Source organism: Sapajus apella, unplaced genomic scaffold (assembly GCF_009761245.1).
Source record: "Sapajus apella isolate SASKATOON/1434 unplaced genomic scaffold, GSC_monkey_1.0 scaffold23, whole genome shotgun sequence".
NCBI classification, from domain to species: Eukaryota; Metazoa; Chordata; class Mammalia; order Primates; family Cebidae; genus Sapajus; species Sapajus apella.
Genome location: NW_022436963.1, coordinates 6,342,046 through 6,366,779, shown reverse-complemented (window position 1 = coordinate 6,366,779; position 24,734 = coordinate 6,342,046). Strand labels below are relative to the sequence as shown.

At 42.4% G+C, this 24,734-nt stretch overlaps 2 protein-coding genes across 11 annotated transcripts in view; one reads left to right on the top strand and one right to left on the bottom strand.

The window, feature by feature from the left end:
* CACNA2D3 (calcium voltage-gated channel auxiliary subunit alpha2delta 3) overlaps positions 1 to 24,734 on the bottom strand; it is a 933,834-nt gene that overhangs the window by 138,170 nt on the left and 770,930 nt on the right. The window lies entirely within an intron of this gene.
* LRTM1 (leucine rich repeats and transmembrane domains 1) lies at positions 2,065 to 13,196 on the top strand. Of its 2 annotated transcripts, none has more exons than XM_032289510.1 (3): positions 2,065 to 2,717; positions 5,333 to 5,929; positions 11,380 to 13,196. In XM_032289510.1, exons 1-3 carry the CDS (start codon positions 2,711 to 2,713, stop codon positions 11,808 to 11,810), a joined length of 1,035 nt encoding a protein of 344 aa, XP_032145401.1. In that variant the 5' UTR covers positions 2,065 to 2,710; the 3' UTR covers positions 11,811 to 13,196. The 2 variants fall into 2 exon arrangements, with proteins under 2 accessions (XP_032145401.1, XP_032145402.1); XM_032289511.1 differs by lacking the exon at positions 2,065 to 2,717 and adding an exon at positions 5,020 to 5,194.

Genomic DNA, 24,734 nt, shown 5'->3' with positions numbered 1-24,734 from the left:
ACAACTTTAGGGAATAGGCACCATGAAAGTGTGCATTCACTTAGCCTAACAGCCTGGCTTTAACCAGAAGTGTCCTTGACTGCCTTTGGTTCTCTGCCAGGGTCTTGACCTCCAACATCCAATTTAGCTGTCAACAGATTCATCTTTTTCAGGCCTCCAAGCCTAAGAGTTGGGCCTTATAGACATAGCCTAATAGCTCCACAATAACCTAACGAGGTAGTTAAATTCTCTGTCTGTCCAAGCCCCTCCAAGTTGGTAAGTACGGGGCCTTTCAAGCCAATTTACGCCTTTTGACCAGAATAACAAGGTTCTAGACATAAGAAATCTTAAAGATCATCTTACCCAAGCCCCTCATTTCATAGATGAGGCAACAGGAGAGTGAATATGTTTGCCTGGGTGGTGGGAGTTGGGGTGGGTGACAGGTGAGGTGGTGGACTAGTGAGAGCAGTGGCCAGAGGATGGGATAACCAGAGTTTGCACATTACAGCCTGTGGGCCGATCCATACCTCTACCTGTTTTTGTAAATAAAGTTTTATTGGAATGTAGGCACACCCATTGATTTATGTATTGTCTTTGGCTGTTTCCAAACTATAGCAGCAGAGTCCAATAACTGCAACGCAGATAGATGACCCTTAAGGTCTAAAAGATTTACTATCTGGCCTCCACAAAAGAATGTTTCTGCCCCAGGGAAAGAGAGAGGCACACAGGTAGATATGTTATTAGTAACTTTCTAGTTCTTAGAGGGAGCGTTAAGTCCACAAGTGTTTGTTGTGTTATGATGAATGAATGATTGAATGCTAACATGGGCCATTGATGGTTATATATTATCAGGAAATTATTATTAAATTCTGTGCACCTGAAACGGACAGCTAGGAGGAGGGACTGGAAGGAAGGAGGGAAGAAATCTTTGAGCTCTGAAGATTTAAGTGGCTGTTCATCGCCTGACTTCTTTTGTCACCTACATCTGACTTTTGCCCATTGTATCTGTGATGCTCAAAATATGTCAGAGAGAAGGACAACAGATGGCAGGTTGGGTAAAGTGGGCTTTCTGGAAGAGGCAGGATGAATATACTGGGTTCTGTGGGGTGAGAAGGGGCTTGGCCAAGGGATGAAAGAGTTCCCAAAGTACAGGTTGTTGAAAATAACCAAAATTTGATTTTTTTCAACTTCAGTTCACAAGGGGCCTCTTCCCTCTGTACCTGCAGAGTGGCATGAGGGGTCAGGCTCCAGGGTTCTCTCTCGGGACCTCCTTCGGGACATCCCTCCTGCTGAGAGGTCCAGATTGTCCTCAAATGCTGGCAGCATGCAAGTCCTGGAAGCCATTCTCATGGGAAACTGTGAACATGTATGTGTGACGTGTACTGCCATATTTACTCCTGGGCACAGCCTAGTAAAGTAAGAGGTACTGTTGTCCCCATGTCAGGGATGGGGCTCTGGGTGGGCAAGTCACTTCCCTGGAGACAGAAAGCTGGTGATGGTGGAGCTGAATATCAACTCTGGACTCATCTGATTCCAGAGCCCACATCCAACGGCTCAATTATACTTCCTGGAGCCAGGGACTGCCCTTCAAGCTGCCTCCATAAAAGTATACACAGGGTTACACACAGCAGAACATTTGGTTTATCTACAAGGGCAGCTTCAGGCATTGAAACCCCACCTCGGCAAATGGCAGGGGATTTGCACATGCAAAGAAACGGTTCCAATCCCTGGTGGGAAAGTTCCCTGCAGCTTCAATTAGAGAACAGTCACAGTTGACTGACGCCTGATGCTCGCAGGGGCGGCTTTATTGTTTTATATGTGAAAAATGAGGGAAGGGCCAGGACCTCAGCATCAGGGAAACGAAGAAAGATTAAGAAGTATTTCTAAAGTCACACTAACCTAAAGGTCAATTCAACTGGGGAGCTGGGGAGTGGGCGGGGTGTGGGGGCGGCAAACAAGCCAGCAGGCAGCTGAGAAGTATTTGTGGCACCAGAAGGAAGGTTGTGATGTCCACTAAAGGAAACCATGGCTATGAATTTCAGGGCATCAAGGCCCTGTCAACACAGCTAATCCTCTGGGATGTTGGCTGAATAAGCCTTTGGTGACCAAAGAAGTGCACTGTGCAATCCATGTCAGCCTCCAGCAGGCCAATTTGTCCTCATATTACGCGCTCTGCAGGCTCTGCTGCTTAACCCCCAGGTCGAGGGTCCCCGTCCAGCATCCCCCAATCCGATGAGGGGTGACCCGGCATGGTTAATAAGTCAACAGAATTCAGAAGCCACGGCCGGATTAAGAAGGCAGTTTTATTTTGGTGCCCTGCACTTCAAGCAGATTAAATAATCAAAAAGGCCGTGCCATCAGGGTCATGTTTGAATGCTACAGCTGTTCACCAAGGTTTGACAAACATTCTTTATGCGGCTCATCGTCTGAATGGGAAAGGCAGGGATGATCCTGGGGAGGCCAACATTTTAAGAAAGAAGAGGGGCACAATCCCAAGATCCTCTTATGGAAACTGAGCCCAGCCAGATGGAGACAAGGGGAAGGGCTGCTGAAATAAGTGGTCTTTTGAAAGCAACAACTGTTTTCTGCATTGAAGAAAAGCACAGGCAGCAGGCTTCAGAAAGACCGAATGTAACGCTGGGCTCCGAGTCTGCCATGCCTCTGGTGTGTTGCTCTGCACATTAATTAAGGGGGCTACGAGGTCAGCAAGGACGTCCGTGGAGACTCCGTCATGAAAGGTGAGCCCTGATCAATTCCCACTGGAAAAGTTCTTGTCTGGGAGAAAGACAGGATCCTGTCACAAAGGTATCTGCAGGAAGTCTATTTTCAAGTCGTCTGTCTTAAAAGACTGGACAGATATGAAAAAGTCTCTGCATGGGAAGATTCATGTTTGTGCATGGTAGGGGCAGAGGAAGAGGGTGGAAATGTATGCAGCCATGACATGAATATGCAGTTGGCATGTCATGAGCCATTTCATAGAAAACATGGTGCTTGGAGTTGGAGTTCATATATTATTCCTTTGAGGGGAAGAGTGGAACCAAAGAAAGAATGAACAAATTGGCTACAATCTCAGAGAGGCAAGCCTTTCATTAATAGATTAGTGGATTCTGCGGCAAACATGTTCTCTGGTTGCAGAATTAATCTCCTGCAACTAATTAATGTTTGAGCCCCACAGCCAAAAGTGAGGGGTGTCCGTTCATTATCGAGGGGAAGATGTTTTGGCTTTGAAAGGAGTCATTTAGGTTATTTGCAAAATTAGAGAAAGGAAAACAGTGGTTTTGCTCTTTGCTATTTTGGAAAGGGGAAGGGGACTGTGATGTTCTGCATCCTTTGAATTAAATTACACTGAGAAGAATCTTTCAGAAGTCTCTCTAAACATCTTCCCTATTGCCCCAGAGCATGGTGAGCCTCAGTAGAGAATGTAAGGAAGAAAGGAGATCAGGCTCAAGTGCATGCCAGCCACACTGTGTATTTCCCCAGTTCAGGCCCAAAACAAGCAAGCAAGCAAATAAACAAAACTGCTTTCAAGAGCTTCCGCTATGAGCTGATAACTATTTTGAATTTTGAATATTACTGTGTGGCCTTGTGAATTCCTCTACCATTTTATAATAAAATGCCCTTGACAGATGTTTGCCATATTTTGAAATTCAAGTTTCAGGAAAAAAAGAAGGGAGTGTTATAGCTACTTTGGTGAATGACAGGGCAGTGTCTAAGAAAATGTGAACTTAGCATCTTCTCTGAGACCTGTGAGGAGATTTCTCTGGATTCCGGAGACCCTCCCCCAGTTCCTACACAGCCAAGGCAGTGTGCACAAGAACGCCTTTTTATAGCAATATTTGCAATGAAGAAAAATACTGCCGCAGCTCAACTACCCCTCATAAGGGTGGGGTAAATATTAATGCTAAATGTGGGATGGTCTCACCATGGAATATACGACAGCAGTGAAACGGAATGAATTAGCTTTCCACATATCCATGTGGATAGATCAGTTTTGAGTGAACAGAGCAAATTGCAGAATGAGACATGTTGATGAATACATTTATTTGGATTTTTAAAAATTGTTATGCAAAACGTGTGTGTGTGTGTGTGTGTGTGTGTGTGTGTGTGTGTGTGTGTTTGAAAGGCAGTGGAGTACGGCAGATAAGAACTCTGACTGACAGACTCTGGAGGGAGAAAGACAGCCTTGGTCCTTATCACAGCCCTACTATAATACCTACTCTCTGTGTGAACTTGGGGAAGTGATTTAGCTTTTCTGTGCCTAGCTTCCTCATCTTTCAAGTGGGGATAATAACGGAACCATATTTATAAGGTTATGAGAATTAATTAATATACAGATTTAGAAAGCACTTTGAATGGTAGGTGGCTCAAAATGCATGCTATATGGTTATTCGCTATTTTTGTCATTATTAACTATTGTTTTTCAAATGTCTGGAGAGACACATCAGTCATGTTGTGAGGAAAAGGGGCTTACGCTGGAAAATAGAAATTGGGCATGAATCAAAGTAAGTTCAACCGTGTAAGTAATGCATTGCTCTTTTGAGTTAAAAGACAAAAGAATCAAGGAGGTACAATAACCCATGAATGACTTGCAGAACTATTATAGAAACATGGGTATTTATTATATTATTCTTAATGCTTTTCTATATTTAAAAAATCTTGAATAAAAAAGCAGACACTATCCTTGTTCATGGAATTACAACGGCAGAAATAGATACCAACATGTAGCAGTGCTTTAGATCTGCCCTATCCAATACAGTAACCATTAGCCACATGTGGCTATTTTTGTTTAAAATAGTTAAATGAAATAGAAATAAAAATTCCGTTCCTTGGTTGCAGCAGTTGCATCTCAAGAGCTCCGTAAGTGCATATGGCTATTGGCTCCCATACTGGGCAGCGGATGTAGGAACTTCTATCATCACAGAAAGTTGTACTAGACAGCACTGTTCTACAGCATACTTTACAGAAAATGTGAATATCTGAAATCTTCTGTCACTGTTTTACATATCTGGCTCCAAATAATTCTGCTGTGGCCTATAAAGGCCATATGCCCCCCAAATATTTTTTTTACCCATCTATTTGATATCCTTAGTGTCTTCTGAATCAGGAGACACTAAGAGAGCATCTTCCCCAAGGCTTCTGACAACAGTTGGCGCAAAGATTGCAACAGTTACTGACACTGGGGATGTACTTGTCCAGCCTGGCTCTGCTGAAGATGGTGAGTAACAGAACCTCTCTTTCAGGTTGCCGAAGGTCTTAACCTGGCTGGAAATCACATGACCTGGAAAGGGGAAAAAGTACTGATACCAGTCCTCACAAACTGGTTCCTATCCCAGTTTCTTTCTGTTTGTTGTAGGTGAACTGCTGCTGTTTTCCAGCGTGATTGTCCTGCTCCAGGTGGCATGCAGCTGCCCAGACAAGTGCCGCTGTCACTCATCTACAAACTTTGTAGACTGCAGCCGGCAGGGTCTGGCTCAAATCCCTTCCCATTTACCTCCTCAAACTCGAATGCTGCACTTACAAGATAATCGGATACACCATCTCCCTGCTTTTGCATTTAGGTCAGTGCCATGGCTCATGACCTTAAACTTGTCCAACAATTCCCTTTCAAATCTGGCCCCTGCAGCTTTCCACGGGCTTCAGCACTTGAAAGTTTTAAAACTAACCCAGAATTCCCTCCTTTCCCTGGAAAGCAGACTTTTCCATTCCCTCCCTCAGCTGAGGGAGCTCGATTTGTCATCTAACAACATAAGCCACCTTCCCACGTCCCTGGGCAAGACTTGGGAGAACCTAACTATCCTTGCAGTTCAACAAAACCAGCTTCAACAGCTTGATCGAGCGCTTCTGGAATCCATGCCCAGTGTGAGGCTTTTATTTCTCAAGGACAACCTCTGGAACTGCAATTGCCACTTGCTTGGTCTTAAACTTTGGCTGGAGAAATTTATCTATAAAGGTCAGTAATGTCTACTTGGAACCCCCTCATCTGTATGTTACCAGTCTAGGATGAATCTCATCTGTTCTCTACATTAGAAAGCACATGGAGGAGTGTGTAAGGGGTGGATTTGGGCTTTTACACATCAATGTCATTTCACGGTATGGCAAAAGAGTCCAGTGAGTCATTACAAGGTGTTTAAATTCAGGATCTAAATTAATCTAGAAATACGCTGCATGGAGATAACTTTCACTTGTTTAATGAATACCACATGAAGTCACTTATCTGGGAGTATGTGGTAAGCAGGACATTCAATCACCACCTGAATAACTGCTGAACCTCAAACAGCACCAAACTCTTATTTTCAAGTGTGATCCGATTGTGGGTATGGTTATCTCTCTCTGGGATATTTTTCTCTCTTTGTCTGCTTCCACCCATTTGACAACTGTAACTCTTCTCTAAGATTATCCTTTCTGCTTTAGCAAATACCACTGTCACTGAAACTGGGTGCAGCAGGGCCTTTCTACAGTTACTCACAATTTCTTTAACATGATGAAAAGAGCAGAGCAAGAGATCTCAGAATATTAAAGATGAGGGGCTCTGGAAACCACCCAGGGTTTGCAAACTACAGGCCCAGAGCCACAGCCCATCTCCTGTTTCTGTAAATAAAGTTTTATTAGAACACAACCATGGCCATTCATTACATACTGAGTGAGTGGTCGCTTTGCACTATAAAAGCAAAGTTGAGGAGTTGTGGCAGGGGCTATATTGTCTATCTGGCCCTTTACAGAAAAGTTTGCCAACCCTTGTTGTCACTGGGCAACGGAGTCCCAGAGATGTTCAGTGACTTGCACAAGATCACAGAGCAGAAGCCCAAATGAGAACAGAATGCATGGCTTTTGGGCCTTGACCCGACATTCTTTCCCCCACCTCACAGTGCTTCTCTCCTTCTAGCTCTCAGCATGATTCATTCATTCCTATAGTTGAGTACCTTTTGTATGCCAGGCACTGAGAAGATAGCAGATCACAGAGATTCCATTCTGGTAGTAGAAACAGATGTTAAATAAGATGATAAATAAAGATACAAGTTTAGAATAGCAGTTAGTGCTAAGAAACAATGAGGCAGGGGAAGGGGAGCATGAAAAGGCCAAGATGCTTGGACTTTAAGTGAGATGGAAAGCTCTTGAAGAGTTTTAGTCAAGGGAACAACATGGTCTGATTACAATGTAAAAGGTCACTCTGTAGACTCTTGGGAGAACTGACGAAAGGCTGCAGAAGAGGAAGCAGGGAGATGAGGGAGAAGGTGATTTCAGTCAATCAGCAAAGATGATGGTGGCCCAAGCCAGGCTGGTGAGACGTGATCAGTGCTGGGAAATACTTGAAGTACTGAACTGACAGACATTGCTAATGGCTGGAGTAGGAGACTAAGAGAAGACCAGAATTATGGGAAAGTCTATTTTGATTTGTCCTGCAGTGGTAACCAGGCAAATGGTGATGCCTTCAGCTGACAAGGGGCAAAGAGGGGAGTGGGGGGAGCGAGTGGGTGTGTTGAGGAGGTGGTCAACTAGGACTTTAGCTTGGGGCTTGTCAAGTTTGAGAGGTCCTGTACGTGTTCATGGGAAGTGGTTGAGTTGGGGGTTGTATGTTTAAGCCCGAGGTTCAGGAAGATGTTGGAACTATGGACATGAATTAGGGAATCAACAGTGTCTGCATGGTTGTAATGGTTCTCAGTGGGAATCTAGTTAGGGTACATACAACATGGGTTCAAATGTACGATACTGAATGAAAAATCCTTCTCAACAACATACTGGCAAATTACATAATCAATAACCAGTCAGTATTCAAGCCAACCAGCAACAGGAGCCACATACTATGGTAACATTTTTCTTATAAACGGGTTGCAGATAAAATTGTTTACATCTAGAGGTGAAGTGGCTTGAACTCCTGTATTCTGGATTAAATAATAAGCACAGGCCAGCCCAACACAGAAAGATAGTTTTCATCAAAGAACAATTCTTGATTAAAAAAAAAAAAAAAAGGTTCCCAGGATTAGGTCACTGGAAGCAACCTGGGATGGGAAGAATTCTGCCTTACTCTGCCACAAACTTGCTGGTTGTCTTTGGGAAAATTAGTATACTCCACTAGCACTCAGTGTTACCAGAGGGAAACTGATAATTTTAAGTCAGGAAATTCCTGCGGCCCATTCCGGTCCTCAGATTCTGTGATGCTGTTCAACACTCCCTCACAACAGAGGTAGCTGCATGAGTAGGGATCAGAGCTTTTCTTCAGAGGAAGGCAGAAATTGATTTGGGGAAACAAGACCTGGATGTCCCAACATAACTAGGAAAAATCCAAATATGTGCCAAACACGGGAGACAGTCTGATTATAGATATATTGTATACAGCCAAAATAAGGAAACAGATATTAGTCAAGACCTTCTTTAAAAGATAGATACACAAACTAATGCAAGCACTTCAGGTATTAGACAGGGAAGGATAATTGATACAACAGACTATCCCAGACTTTAGTTATATATCCAATAAAATCTGTTGCTCACTCATGTCAGGGGTCAGGGGAAATCGGGGCAGGATCTGCATTGCATGTGGTCATTTCGGGACATAAGCCCCCTCCAGCTTGTGATGCCACCAACTTTACCACATGGCCTCTAAGGTCATCCCCAAGTGGGAACAAAATGCATGGCAGATTACACTGGGGTTTTATGGCCTGGAGTTGGCATTAATTGGTTCTATTGTCCAGAATTCAATCACATGGCCCCAAATGGACCACGAAGAGTGGGAAAATTTAGTCTTCCTGCTGGCCTAAGAGCAAAAAGATGTGCTTTCGTGAACACATAATAATATCTCCTCCTCAGAAATACTACACAGATTGTACGATTACTATTCCTCTCTATTTACGAGTAAACAAGTCATCTTCATTCATTAAACATTTACTCTGAGCTAGGTATTATGCTAAATACTTGACCTACTTTATCCAACTGAGTCCTCAGAGCAATCTTGGGAAGTGAATATTAATTATCCTCATCTCCCACTTTCCAGATGAGCAAGCAGAGGCACAGTGTGGTCAAGGAAGTTTTGCAGGGCTGCACAGCTAAGTAATGCTCAGATTCAAGATATGAATCTAGTTTCTCCCAAGACAGAGGTGAAGAGCTACTAGTGGTCAGACAGAGAACAGGGAGTGCTTGGCAAGCTGGAGCTTCCTGCATTGTCAGTTACATGAATCTAGAAGGATGTGGGACCCTCAAGCTGCAATCAGCAGATTTGCCTATGGGGTCAAGGCCCGTGAAATGATGGAGGGTTGAAGTTGCATCCTGGCCGAGGATCACCTGCACAGGAGACCACAGAGCTCTTGGCAGCCACAGCCCCTGCCTTCCAGCTATATCCCAGGCTCCAGTCTGGGCATTTCCCTGGCTCTGGGTCCAGAGGCTGTGGTTCCCACCCTAATACTGAATAGCAGAAAGTCTGGAACTGGAGAAAGACAGTTCTTATGTCTGCGGTGAGGTGACTGGGTAAACCACCCCAGTCAATGTGGAAGTCAGCTGATGAACCTGTCCATCCCCTGGCAGGTGGCCTTGCTTCCCCTGATAGAAGTCTCAGTGCTCTTTGGCTGGATTAACGATCATGACTACTTCTCAAAGCCCCATAACTTCATTTCTGTCTCTCTGATCTGTCTTGCAACCAACTCCCTGGCAGAGGTTCTGATGGCCAGGTGTAGAGGAATGAAATGGTCCATGACACAAGAATCCTTAATCTCAATGGCACTTTGGACTCATCTGGAGCAACTGCTCTGAACCTCTGGCCTCATGAAAATCAGCAGCTCAAAAAAGGGAGAAATTCCCCTTTTATCTTTCTGCTTTAGGTTGGTGACTCTTTTCTCAAAGGGTTGCTAGAGAAGCCAGGAGGGACCCAAGAGACTCTGGTGGTGGGTGATTCAGTTTTAAGCAGTGGCAGCAAAAAAGGCCTGGGTTGAATTTTTGCCACTGCCATTCATCCTAGTGTGTCAGAACCACCTGATAATCCTTGCACGGCAAGATAGGCCCTATCTTCTTACAGGGCCACTTAGGACTTATCTTGCAGGCTGGGAGAGAATGAATGCGAAAGCATTACTAAAACTCTGAAGTGCCATGCAATGGAGGGTGCTAATAATGTTGAAGCGACCTCTGCATATGTCTTTGAATATGACCTCTGCATATATCTTTCTATTATAATTTCATCATTCACTTATTGCATGTACTAAGAAACTCCAATCTAACTTTGCCAACAGTGGTGCCAGTCTTTGCAGCTCGCCTAGGGGAGGTGCTTATGGCAGCCTGAGAGGACCGAGGCACAGGTCATGGGGCAGCTCTGTCTAGTCAAAGGGCTTCCTAGCAGACACTGCCAAGGGGCATCCTGCCCACTTCTCTGGCCTCACGCACTGCTGAGAGGGGGACGTGGAGAGGCAGTGAGTATAGTGGAAAAAACTTGGACTGAGCATGGAGAGCCGGGTTTGGGTGTTGCCTCATCACTCCTGACCTCTGTGAGTCTGGACAAGAGTTACCTACAAGAGTGGAATATTAGGACTTATCTAACAGTGCTTTGTAAACCTTCAAGTTGGATGCAAATCAGATGTTTACATGGCAGAAAATGTAGTCAGCGAAGTGCATTTTCCCAAAGTCAAAGAGTAAATCAGTGGTCACACTAGACTAGACTTGAGTCTGCTAGCTTGGTGCTCTTTCTAGGGAATGACTGAGCACCCAAATTCCCCCTTCCCAACAGCAGTCTGCACACCTGAGGAAACCAGTCGCCTTACGGGGAATGGAAACTGCGTTTAATAACCCATTGGAAAGTTGGGCACTCAAAGCAGTAAATGTTCTGGGGCCTGAGGAGATACATTCATGATACTTAATCCAGGAGCTAAACATCCAGTATTGTCAAATCCACAAAACACTCCAAGACCATTCCACCTCTCCATTTGGCATCACCGAACAGCACTGAAACACACAGGGTCTTTGTAATTGACACAAAACAACACAACAATGCATACTTGTTTTATTTTCTCCTTAGATTTTCGATGGGAATCTGGTACAAAAGATTTCTTGTCTCTGTGGCTCACGAGGGCCGTGCGTGGCAGGAACGTGGTAGGCAGCGGTGCCCTCACTGTCGGCCCCCAGCACGCCTTCTTGCCAGTTTTTGCATTGTTTTCCCTGAGCATTTATAGAATGAGAAGGTAACTGGGCTTCTAATGAATTCTTGGTCATAAATAATTGCCAATTTAGTGTGTGGTGTTTTTAGTATTTAGCCAATTTAGGAATCCTAAAATCATAAAATGTGGTTGTTAAATTCTTTGACTCCAGGTTTTAAAAAAAAAAAAGGCACTTCGTAAATTCCACCTGCCTAAGATTTTGCAGGTAGAGGATTCTAGAACTCCATTGTATCAAGGCTCTGTTATTGTCCTTTGCTTTTGTTTTTTAAAGGGGGAATAACAGATGGCGTCATCTGTGGATCACCAGACATCTGGAAGGGAAAGGACCTCCTTCGGATCCCCTATGAGCTGTACCAGCCCTGCCCTCTTCCTGCTCCTCATCCAGTGTCCTCGCAGGCTCAGTGGCAGGGCTCTGCCCATGGGGTAGTCCTGAGGCCTGAGAGCCACAACTCGGGGGAGCGAGACCTCTTGGAGTGTGAGCTTAAACCGAAGCCAAGGCCGGCCAACCTGCGTCATGCCATTGCCACCGTCATCATCACTGGGGTTGTATGTGGGATCGTGTGTCTCATGATGTTGGCAGCTGCCATCTATGGCTGTACCTATGCAGCAATTACAGCCACATACCGTGGGGGACCCTTGGCTCAAACCAATGAACCTGGGAAGGCAGAAGCAAAAGAGCGATTTGACAGCTCACCAGCCTGAGAGCTTTTGTCTCAAGTAGGATTGGTTATTGAAGGCTAGAAGATAGTGACGAAGAAGGGCTGATGTGTTCACTGTTAGTCTCATTTTGCTTTTGCCAAAAGAAAAAAAAAATGTGTCTGTAAAAAATATTCCTGGGGAGGAATTTATGTCGAGATTTAAAAAATACCATAGGTGAAATAGAGATGATACTTGTGCTCTGGACCCGAGAAGTTATTACGACAATTCTATGTGGAGGTAGGACATGCATGGAGAAAGGGAAGATGCCGTCTCTTCCACGTACTCTTCTGTGGATTAAGTTCCTTTTACAGAGCAACGGAAATTCAAACACACATGCCAGTCAGCATTCCTGGGAGCTTTATGGTCCATGGGAAAACTGCCGAATTTTCGGTGCCTGGGAAGAGGCTGGTGATCTTACCCGAGGGGCATTGAATGCCTCTATAATTCATGCTAGATCAGTGATACTTTTAGATGTTGTATATGTTATATATTTAATGGGTGCATCTGTTGGTTGGAAATTTCATAGCTTGCCACAAGAGTCAGAGTATATTTAATTTTGTAAATCAGAAAACCATTTGGGGCTTTCTAGGCCGCAGAGGAAGAGGAAGATTCCATGTCCGGATAATGGGACTCAGGCCCTCAGTCTGAGGAAGTTTTCTGATGCAAGGGTAAATAATATGTAAACAAACACAAAGAGGATGGGGAGCCAGAATTTGGGGCAGATATTACCGAAAGGCCATATCCACCAAGGGATTGGAACCTTCCATTTACAACTCTCACAGCAGGAATGAATTTAGGTCGGGCTGAGAGCGAGATAATGACTTTTGTGTATCTGTATCTGCATACATAGCGCACAGAGTGCACAGAGTTGTACAACCACACCCACACATAAACATACTCAGAGCAATCAGTTTACCCACTAATGAAATGCAGCCGTGTCAGGGTGGAAGCCAGCAGCTGTTGTCCACCACCCAGATTGTCCACTCCCCATGCTGAGACAGGAGTATGAAGGAAGACTGAAGAGAGGGGAAATTACCAAGAGACTCAAGATAGGTGGAGGCAGCTATCCTGAACATTATTTAGGCCATGGTTTTAAAAAAATCAGGTGTGGCTGGCTTTATTCCACAGACATGGTCTTGAAGAGTTGCATGCAAAGTAAATTTTTGTAAATTGAATCATCATTTTAATGCAGTAGGGGAGCTGGCTATTTAAAGGAACCTTTCATGGAATCTTTCTGTAATAGAAATAATTGGCTCCAGATTTATGCATTTTGTAAATTTGCATTTTCTCATGCTAAGTTTTCTTAAAGTGGAATCTACCTGTTCTCTCTCATGATGTCCCAGCTCATACATAGTCACTTGTTAGTATTAAAATTATTTTATACAAGAAGAGAGCACAGAGGAGTCATGGACACGTTAAAAGCAGAGAATGGCAAATACAGGGGCACTGTCCCTCCAGAGATCATGACAGACATTGCTAATCAATCCTAGCACTCCTCCTAGCTCAGCACCACAGATGCCTTCTTAAGACAGCGCTGTAGGCAACCAGAACTAATCAACTGGAGTTGGTTCAAAGGATAAAACACATTTGCCATTCAGGGTACTGGCTCTACATTCACTCCTTCAGGCTATATAATGATTGGTTTGGATCCTAAATCAGTAGTCCATTCTCTAACTGAAAGGTGAATGGAAGGTTCACATGTGTATGGGAGAGATGCAGGGAAATGGGTAAACCCACCACACCCTACTGTGCAGGTCTCACACTGATGCACCCCTAACAATCACAGAGGCAATCTACACCTGCCATGGTGCTTCATAGCTAGTGTGGGCCCCACACATCCAGAGGCTAAAGATGGACCACCTTACTAGAGCAACAATTTTGCTTGATGATTTTTCTAGGCGACAAAGTTTAAACTTTGATGGTAAGTTTCTTTCTGAATATCAAAATAAACTGAAATACCTTAAATTGTAGATCAAAAAAAGACCCCAAGGAAAGCCTGCTGATGCATCAGCTCTGTCCCAGGCCCTGGCACCTCCTTTCCATGGGCCACTCAGTGGGTAAGGCTCAACATCCTTCTTTAAGGATGTAGTGACTACTTTCCAAGTAAAAAAACCTTTCTTTCCATGGCCCTGGACAGGGTATGCCTGGCCAAGAAGGCAATGTGAGAAAGAAATTGTATACGTTTTTATACCTCGTCCCAGTTTCACCAAATGTTTCCAGAGCTCACACCGTGTACCGTGTACCAGGCATGGGGCAAGGTATTCTTGTGTAATCCTGACACCCACCCCATGAGCCACTTGAACAAATATTACATTAGCTGAGACCTACTGAGGCCAATAACGCATGCTTCCTCTTATGGCAGTGATTTAAGTCTGCCAGTGTACTAGGCCCTGCCAGAGGTTTGGTGATAGTGGAGATCAACCCTGTCCCCTCTACCCACAGAGATTACATGAGGGGGTTTCTGACCCACCACAGAGAACCCTGAACGTGACTAGAAGCCTTGCTTGTCAACACTCACATCCTTTTAGATTTCTAAGTACAGAGGATAACTCAGGCAAACAGACTTCCTGCTTTATGGGCAGTCTTTAAGGAAAATGATTAAAACGATGCACACTTACATTCAGATTTCTATCTGCTGCCTACAGTCACCACAAACAGCAGTTGGCAATGAAAATAATTACTTATCCTGAAATGTCAACAGCTTCTCAGCACAGAAAAAATATAAATCAAATTGTTTAGATTAACAAATGCAGAGTTATCATTTTTTAATATGAGAAATGAAATGTTTTAACTGTAAAAAACATTGCAGATGAAAGACCCAATTTGCAGGGTATTCTGTGAGAACCACAAATTATCTTTCACAACCACTACAGCTCATGAGGGGTAATTTGCAAACGCCTCATAGATTATTTTCAGCTGTTTATTGCTGCTGTCATATTCATAGATTCCCTTATAAAAATGTCCTTCTGTCACAGAGCCTTGCTGAGGGTAAACTGTGGACAAAAATCACGTTCAGTGTTGATTGTTTCTGTGAAAACTAAAAATATAGTTCTTTCATCATATTTAGTAGAACAGTATGACCGCAGATGGGTGATTTTTTGCTTTGCCAGGGATCATAAATTCACAAACAGATATTGTAGCTGTCTGCAGTGAGGCATAAAAATAGGGGGCATGAAGAATGTACCCTGCTGTAGAGATTTTGGAGAAGGAAGACCTAGAATCAACTCTATATCTGAAAAGCTTTTACAAATAAGGCAAATATTTGTATAATCTCCCTGCAGTGTCAGAAAGAATCTTTTGCTTAAGATTATAAAATGCTGGTGGATTATTAAGTGTTTTATTTTTCCTTACAAAAATGGGAAGACTAAAAAGTGATGCACACACAGATTTTTTCCTGAAGGTTCATGCAAATCAAGTCTCCTCGCTTGCGTTAACCAAGTACCCCTGAAACAAGACACCTTTATCCTAGATCCCAAATATCAAAGAAAGTGGTTAAATCAATTTCTAAAATAATCTATCTGTAGCACACATTCACATAATTACATAACTGTTAGAAACCTGTAACTTTCTGTTGCAGTTCAGGAAATCACTGTTTCCGGTTTCAGAAGACCCATCAGTGTATTCATTGCTAAATGCTATTGACAGAAACCTACACAAAATGATATCCGAACTCCACATGGCATCACTGGGCAATGGTTTGCATGCATGACTTTAGGGAACCATCTTGTTTGCCCTTTTGATGAAAATGCTTTGTTTTTTAGACTCAAATTACAATGCACTCTCCAAGAAACACCTGCCCCATTCAGAGAAGCAGCTGCCTAATCAACCACTTCCCTTTCAGATTCTTTTTTTTTAAATTGATTTGTATTTATTTTTAGTGATATATAATCTACATTCTTAACTGAACTACTCATATCTACTTTTTACTACAATGGCACTGAATATTCATTTGGAAGGATAGGATGTCAGCCAGCTACAAAGGCCCATCAAAAAGACCCTGATAACAAATCAGAGGACTGAGGGCTGAGGAAGGTCTCAGAGAGCATTTAGTCCAGGCCTGGAGAATTTCAGAATAGCTGCCGCCAGCTTTTCTATCCATTGCAGCCATTACTAATAGATCGTGGCAAACTTATCTGCTGAGCCCAGACAAGGCCTCAGAGTTTGTTTTTTTTTTTTTTAAATCTGTTTTCCAGGTACCCACTATTGATGAACTGGAGTTGACATAAGAGATTAAGCCTATTTGTTGCTCTGATATAGTTCTGTGTCCTTATTTTACAAGGAAATGGAAGTATGGAAAGGAAAGCAATGTTACAAAAGTCATGCACAGAATTAACTGCAGGCTTATAAATGCAGTTGCAGGAGAGGGGTTAGCACAGATAACACAACCTGACCCTCACCATTCTTTGTTCATTTTGTGGTGGACCATAATATCAAGACTATGACTTTATTATACTAATTATTTGGATAAGAACAACTATAGCACCACCATCAGCATTTATTGAGCACCCAATTGCATGCCAGGTATTTTCCAAGCTTAATACTTAATTTTCTGTAAGCCTCATAGTAAACAAAACATATGGGTATTGTACTGCTGTATTATATAGGAAAAGGTACATTTAACGGCGTTTGCTGAACATCAAAAACTAGTAAATGGTGGAGTGGGAATCTGGATGCAAGTCTTCCCAAGGTCAAAACCCAGGCCCTTTCCAGGACCTGACAGGTTCAAAGAAGTCAGACTTAGGATCCTTTCCTGGCACTGCCAACACTTACCTTAAAGCATGGAGGGCAAAGAAACCCAACCACGAAGCAGGAGGACACTGACAGAGCTCTGGTGCCACCAAAATCAGGACAGCTGAAGGAGCCAAGGCTAAACGGGGAAATGAGAACCCTTTCATCATCTACAGCTCTGCTGGGCTGGAAAAGGCAGTCTTAGAATGAGAGGGGAAGAAACTCAGTCACACTCTCTTGAAATTAGAGAAAATAAGAAATTGAGAGTCTAGATTAAGATGTTAGCCAGTTAAGTAGTATTTCTCACTGAAATATTCATTAATACACAGAAGAGGAGAAAAGTTATGAGGTCCCCAGAAATTGAGAATACTGTTCAAGAATAGCTAAGTCTCCAGGAGGAATATCTACTATCTAAAGCAGGGGTGCAGCCTTGGCAACATGGTAAAACCCCATTTCTACAAAAAATGCAAACATTAATCAGATGGGATGGCACATACCTATGATCCCAGCTACACAGCAGCCTGAGGAGGGAGGATTGCTGGAGTTCAGGAGATCAAGGCTGCAGTGAGTCTTGGTGACTGAGTGAGATCCTCTCTCAAAAAAACAACACAAAACAAAACAGAGCAGAAGTGTGACCTTGAAACAGACGAGTGGGGTATCAAGGAGGAGATCAATAGTCTGCACTGCCCATCCTATGCTGATATGTCTTCCACTGAGACACTGAGTTTTAAAAAAATCAGAGACAAATCACCCTTTCCTATACGTAGGTTATCTGAGGACATTTAACTTCCACAATACCTCCCACTGAGACCCCACTGTCTTCATTCATTAAAGATGAAGACTCTTACAATGTCACATATAGTAAGATGAAGAAAGGAAGAGAAGACAATCAGATAAGCACAATCTAGGGCTTTTAATTTACTGTCTCTTGCAAAAAATAAAAGCCACAGAAAACTTTGATTTATCCAAGTTAAGCGGTCAGACTACCAGGCAGCAGAATGTGGCTTCCCCTTACCAGTCCTGTAATACCACGCTAAACGGCAGAGGTCCACACAGGGCCAGTGTGTGTCAACCAACCTTCTATCTCCGAAGAAAACCCTAAAGTCAACAACAACGGATGCCTGAGGGGAAGCCATCTACCTCATTCATTGGCAGATATCTCATATTTTAAAGATGATTACCCATCAGACAAAGGGCTGATATCCAGAATTTACAAAGAACTAAAACAGATTTACAAGAAAAAAACAAGCCCATTCAAAAGTGGGCAAAGGATATGAACAGATACTTTACAAAAGAAGACATACATGAGGCCAACAAAGATATGAAAAAATGCTCATCATCACTGGTCATCAGAGAAATGCAAATCAAAACCACATTGAGATACCATCTCACACCAGTTAGAATGGTGATCATTAAAAAATCTAGAGACAACAGATGCTGGAGAGGATGTGGAGAAATAGGAACACCTTTACACTGTTGGTGGGATTGTAAATTAGTTCAACCATTGTGGAAGACAGTGTGGCGATTCCTCAAGGACCTAGAAATAGAAATTCCATTTGACCCAGCAATCCCATTACTGGGCATATATCCAAAGGATTACAAATCGTTCTACTATAAGGACACGTGCACACGAATGTTCATTGCAGCACTGTTTACAATAGCAAAGACCTGGAACCAACCCAAATGCCCATTGATGATAGACTGGACAGGGAAAATGTGGCACATATACACCATGGAATATTATGCAGCCATCAAAAATGATGAGTTTGTATCCTTTGTAGGGACACGGATGAACCTGGAAACCATCATTCTCAGCAAACTGACAGAAGAGCAGAAGATTGAACACCGCATGTTCTCACTCATAGGCAGGTGTTGAACAATGAGAACACATGGACACAGGGAGGGGAGCACTACACACTGGGGTCAGTTGGGGGGAAATAGGGGAGGGACGGTGGGGGGTGGGAAGCTGGGGAGAGGTAGCAAGGGGAGAGATGCCAGATGTAGGTGATGGGGAGGAAGGCAGCAAATCACACTGCCACGAGTGTACCTATGCAACAATCTTGCATGTTCTTCACATGTACCCCAAAACCTAAAATACAATAAAATAAATAAATGGAAAAAAGAAAAAAAAAGATGATTGCAATTAAGAAAGAAAACTTAACTTGGAGCCCCCTAAGAGATGGTTTAATAAAAAGGGAGAAGAAAGGCAACATTGCCTTCAAGATACAGAAGAAAACTGAAAGGTCAATTTTAGAATATATCTTAATGTAATTTTAAAAGTTTCTGGTGCAATCTGGTACAGTATATTTTATGTCTATATATACATATATATATATATATATATATATATATGTATATCCTAAGTATATTTGGTATCCATTCCATTGGCAAAATCACGTCACAGGGCTGAGCTCAGAGTTAATGAGAACAAAGAGCATTTGGCGCCTGAAGAGGCGCTGCAGATGACATGGCAGTGGGTGGAGACACACCGTCCCCTCATCGGGATGGAGGGAATGAATAATTGCAAACAATCATAAAATAATGAATAATCATAGTAAATAATAAGTAAATAAATACTACATGAATAAGTGATCCATGAATGAAATCTGCCACAGCCATCATCAGAGACACAAAAGAAACACTGCAACATATTTAATCAGTGATAGAGAGCATGTACTAAGGAACACACACTCCCAAATACAGAGGAAAGAAAACAGAGGTGAAAGCAATGGAAGTAAAAGGAATGAAAGAACAGTAGGAATGATCCAATGTATGGATACTTGCTTTTCCTGATAAGCAGATTAGAACATATTAAACAAAAGGATTTTTTTTCTTTAATTTGAGAAGTGATCTTTCCTGAGCTAAAGAAAATCCCAAGTTATGTACATCAAGAAAGGCTCACTATAAAATGTTAATGAAAAAAATATGAAAAGTTAGTCTAGATTAGTGCCTGGCACATGTAAGTAGCAATCAGTATAAAACTAGAGAAAAACAAATAAGTAGATTCAGGTAAAATTTTCCAATTTTAAGAACAAATAAAAATTATACAACACAGAGATCCAACAATTTTAAAAAAAGACCAACCTGAAACTGCAAATCTCAGATATGTAAGGGCTCACACAGCATGATATTAACACACTCCTTTCAAAGCAAAATAACTCAAGATATATTTCAGTTAATCTAGGAATGACTTATACAAAGCAAGAGGGAAGCAAACAGGAAGACAGAATGTGAGACTTAAGAACATGGAAGTCATGGCATGAAAGTACCAGTGACACGCACCAAAGTCGGTTAGTCAGAGTTAAGTCTCAATAGTTTAGTCAATATGGTTAAAACAATAATGCAAAGTCAGTAATTTAACAAATTTCTAAGCACCTGCTGCAATTTTCCAAGTATTAAGGATAAAGGAGTGAACAAGAAATATAAAAGATCTGTCCCATGAAACTTAACATCTAGCAGAGGGAGAAGATAAAGAAAGACAAATCATATCAGGTGGTGAACAAGCAGATGTGAGGAGCACAGAATGCGGGGGATATGGAAGAGGAAGAGTTTTTATTTTACATGTGGTTATCAGGAATGTCCCTGCTGAGAAAATATCTGAGCAGAGGCCTGAAGGAAATGATGGAGCCAGTGGTGAAGGTATCTGGAGGAAAAATGTCCCATGGAAAATGCACGGCAGGTGCAAAGGCCCTGAGGTAGCAACAAGGTTGGTGTGATTGAATAACAAGAAGGCAGTGTGGCTGCAGTTGAGTGGGCAAGGGGGAAGCAGAAGGAGGTGAGGTCGGCGGGCAACAGGGGTCAAATGTAGGACTTATGGGCTGTGGCAGATGCTTTTAGGATAACTTTCAATGACTCCTGCCTCCTGGTACTCATGCCCTCTCCTGACTGTGGACTGGACCTAGTGACTTGCTTCAAACAAACAGAATATGGGAAAAGTGATAAGATATTTATTCCAAGATTAAGTTACAAAAAACTTTGGCTTCTCTCTTGCTTACTTTCTTCTTGCCTGTCCTGATGGAAGTGAACTAGCTCACTATGTGTCAAGGAGCTAAGAGAGGTCTCTGGCAAACAATGAATGAGGAACTGAGTCTCTCTGCCCAACAAACCACAAGGAGCTAACATCCTGCTAACGATTCATGAGTGATGGTGGAAGCATTTCCTCTGTTGAGCCTTCAGATGAATCTGCAACCCTCAACAACACTTTCATTTCAGCCTCCTGGAAGATCCTTTGCCAGAGGACTCAGCTAAGCTGCACCCAGAGTCCTGACTCACAGATGCTGTCTGATAGTAAATGTCTGTACCTTAAACCATTAAGCTTTGGCATGAGACAAACTGGACCTCTGTGAGAATTCTGGCTTTTAACTCTGAGTAAACTGGGAAGTCAACAGAGAGTTTTTGGATAGAAGAGCGACATGATATTACTTATCTTTAACATGATTTCTGTGGCTCCTATGAAGAATGAAATGAAGGGGCAAAGGTTGAGAGAAGACAGGGGAAGCAACAATCTAGGGTAGAGATGAAAGTGGAGCAGCCCACTGAGGGAGCAGTGGGGGCATTGAGAAGTAGTCAGATTATGTACATAATTTAAAGAAATAACAGAATTTATAGGCAGATTGGGTGTAGGTAGGAGGAAAAGGAAAGAGTCAAGAACGACTTCCAGATCCTGATGCAAAGCCAGGCACAGGGGCGCCGGCCTGGAGTTCCATCTACTCCAGAGGCTGGAGCAGGAGGATCACTCAAGCCGAGGAGTTCAAGACCAGTCTGGGGAAAAACGTGTGACCCTATCTCTTAAAAAAAAAAAAAAAGACAACAAAGGAGGAGGAGGAGGAGGAGAAGGAGGAAGAAAGAAAAAGAAGAAGAGGAAGAAGATCCTGATTCAAACAAATCATAAAAACTAAATGACATTTTGAAACTAGATTTTACGTTCTGACTAGGTAATAGATTTAGAAATTATTTTTAGGTACAGTAACAGTATTGCTATAATAAAATACAAAGATGTCCTTATCTTTGAAAGATGTATGCTGACATATTTATGGATGAAACAATCTAGTGACTAAGATTTGATTTAAAATAATACAGAAGGGGTGGTGGTGGACTGGTAAATTGAAGGACGCAGTGCCCAAGGGTTGATGGCTACCGGGACTGGGCACAAGACATGTGGAATTTCATTCTTTCTTTTCTGTCTACTTTTGAGTACATTCAATATTATCCACAACGACATGCTTTTTTAATAAAAAATGACTCCAAAGTTTTTGGACTAACTAGATAATGAGAATTACTGAGTTGCATTTACCTAAATTATCAAGGCTACGGAGGAGGGTGTGAATGCAATCAGTACTTCAGCCTGGCATCTCGATAGGCCTACTGGGGAAAGTGCAGAGACACCTAATAGTCAACTGAGTTAAGTAAGAGAAGTCTGGCTTGGGAATCACCAGTTTATGAATAGTGTTCAAAGCCTTGAGAGCAAACAGGAGCACGGGTGGAGACCTTGGGGCCCTCCAACATTTACAAGTCAGGGAGATGTGTGAATCAGCAAATGAGACCTAGGAGGGCTAAACGGTGAGGTCAGCTAAGATCCAAGTAAAGGGAGACTTCAAGGAGAAAGCGATCAACATGGTGAGGCACTGCTGATAGACCAAGACAAGAGAACCATGGAAACTACTGAAATTATTGGTGACCTTCAGGAGGAATGTTTCATTGTGGAGTGGGTTCCAGAGAGCATGAGAAACAGCAAGGTGGTGGGGGCGGGGGCAGCATACAGCATAAAAGAATGAGTAATGGATCACACAAATAAAGTAGTGGAACAAAATACTTTTGACTTAAAAATCTGACTATATTGTATAAAATCTGGAATTTGGTGGAAGAGTAGTAAAGCATATATTATGACTAGACACTATGTTTTCATTCTGAAATTTTATTTTGAAATACAATTACCTACTCCCATCTGGCTGACCTGTGTCATGTATAATTGTGTACTTTGGCCTTGAGGTGAGAATGACATTCAGGCATTGATCCAGACTTCATGCGGTTCTCATCCAGAAGAGAACCCAGGCATTCTTGGTAAGTGTAAACTTTGGGAGACATTGGGAATTTAAAAATCTTTGATCAGCACTGTCTCTTTCCCACCAGAGACTGATCAAAGCATTTTCCTCTGGCCAGAAAGTCCACATACTGACTGTCAAAGGGTTTAGGCAGCGGTGTCCAATATTTTGGCTTCCCTGGGCCACACTGGAAGAAGAATTGTCACATATAAAATAGACTAACAACAATAATAGTTGATGAGTTAAAAAAAATCACAAAGGATCTCATAATGTTTTAAGAAAGTTTACGAATTTGTGTTGGGCCACATTGGAAGCTGCGCAGCCTGCAGACCGCAGGTTGGACAAGCTTGAACTCTTCTGCTGCAGACTCTGCTCATGCCAGTCCCTTTCTTCCCAGGGGAAGGAAATTCATGTCAGCTCATCTATCCTCTGTGGGCCCTTTACTTAGCATGAGTCATATATATTCTAGTCTTAACTGAGATCAAAATCCCAACAAGGTCACTAGGAGATTTGCTTGGATAAAGGCGGTTAAATAAATCCCCAAATCTCTCATGAGCCATGTTGGAAAAAAAAAAATCCCATAAACTGTTTTCCACCAAAGCATCTGAGGGCATTTTCAATGTTCTACCAAGCATTATGCTGATTGCACTGTTCAGAGGTTTATAAGCTAGAGTGAAGATTAACTAAATCACTGTCTTGACTTACAATGAAAACATTTATTTTTAGAAAGCTTAGGCTCTTTGATTGGAATTTCTGTGTAACCACACAGATAAACGTTAGGCATAACCGATGGACACCCTCTGATACACAAAGTTCTGTATTTAACGTCCACTTACATAACCTCTGATTTAAATATCTACTTCGTTTGTATAGAAATATGTTGAAATAGGTGAATGACCAAATCAGCCTTTTTTATTGTTCTTTTAAATAAACAGTGTGACATATTTTCATCTGAAGTTGGGTTTGGCAAGCTTTTTCTGTAAGGGATCAGGTAGTAGGTATTTTTGGCTTTGCAGTTTCTGTGGTCTCTACCCCTCCATCTACTCAGCTCTGCCGTTTTGGCAAGAAGGTATCCACAGACAATATGGGCCTGGCTACATTTCAATGCCACTTTGTCTACAAAAATAGGCAGTGGAGTACTCACAAGATTTTTTGTTTTTTCTTTTTTGTTTTGAGACAGGGTCTCATTCCGTCACCCAGGCTAGAGTACAATGGCATGAGCTTGGCTCACTGCAGCCTTGACTTTCCTGGCTCAAGCTATCCTCCCATCTCGGCCTCCTGAGTAACAGGGACTACAGGTGTGTGCCAGCATGCCCAGCTAATTTTTAAATTTTTTTGTAGAGACAGGGTTTCACCATGTTCCCCAGGCTGGTCTCGAACTCCTGGGCTCTAGCAATCCACCTGCCTCAGCCTCCCAAAGTGTTGGGATTATAGGCATGAAGCACCACACCCGGCCTGACAAGGTATTTATATTGAGAATACATGAACAACTCTTACAACTCAACAATATGAAGACAACCTAATTTAAATATGGGCAAAGGATCTGAATAGACCTTGCTCTAAAGAAAATATATAAATGGCAAGTAAACACACGAAAATATGGTCCGTCATTAGTGAACTGGAAGTCACTTCACACCCACTAGGATGGTTAAAATAAAAAAGACAGATGGTAAGTATTAGAAAGGATGTAGAAAAATTGGAATGTTCATGTGTTGCTGGTGGTGTTGTAAAATGGTGCAGCCACTTTGGAAAACAGTTTTGCAGTTCTTCAAAATACCAAGCATAGAGTTACCATATGACCCAATAATTCTACTTTTAGGTATGTGCTCAAGAGAACATAAAACATAGGTCTGCACAAAAACATGTACATGGACGTTCATATCAACATAATTAACAGCTAAAAAAGCATCTATCTACTTATGAATGGATATGATAAAGGTTGTCTATCCATGCCAGGGAATATTATATGGCAATTAAGTACTGATACAGCTACAATGTGGATAGACTGTAAAAATATTATGTTAAGTGAAGGAAGCTGGTCACAAAAGGCCACATATTATATGACTCCATTTATCTGGAATGTCCAAAACCAGACAAATCCATAGAGAAAGCACGAGTGGTTTCCTGGGGCTGTAGTTTGCGAACCTCAGCTCTGAGG

What these genes read in the sequence shown, in the direction of transcription:
- LRTM1 (XM_032289510.1), top strand. An exon ending in GGAGAAATTTATCTATAAAG is followed by an intron (nt 5,930 to 11,379) that starts GTCAGTAATGTC and finishes TGTTTTTTAAAG; the next exon opens with GGGGAATAACAGATGGCGTC.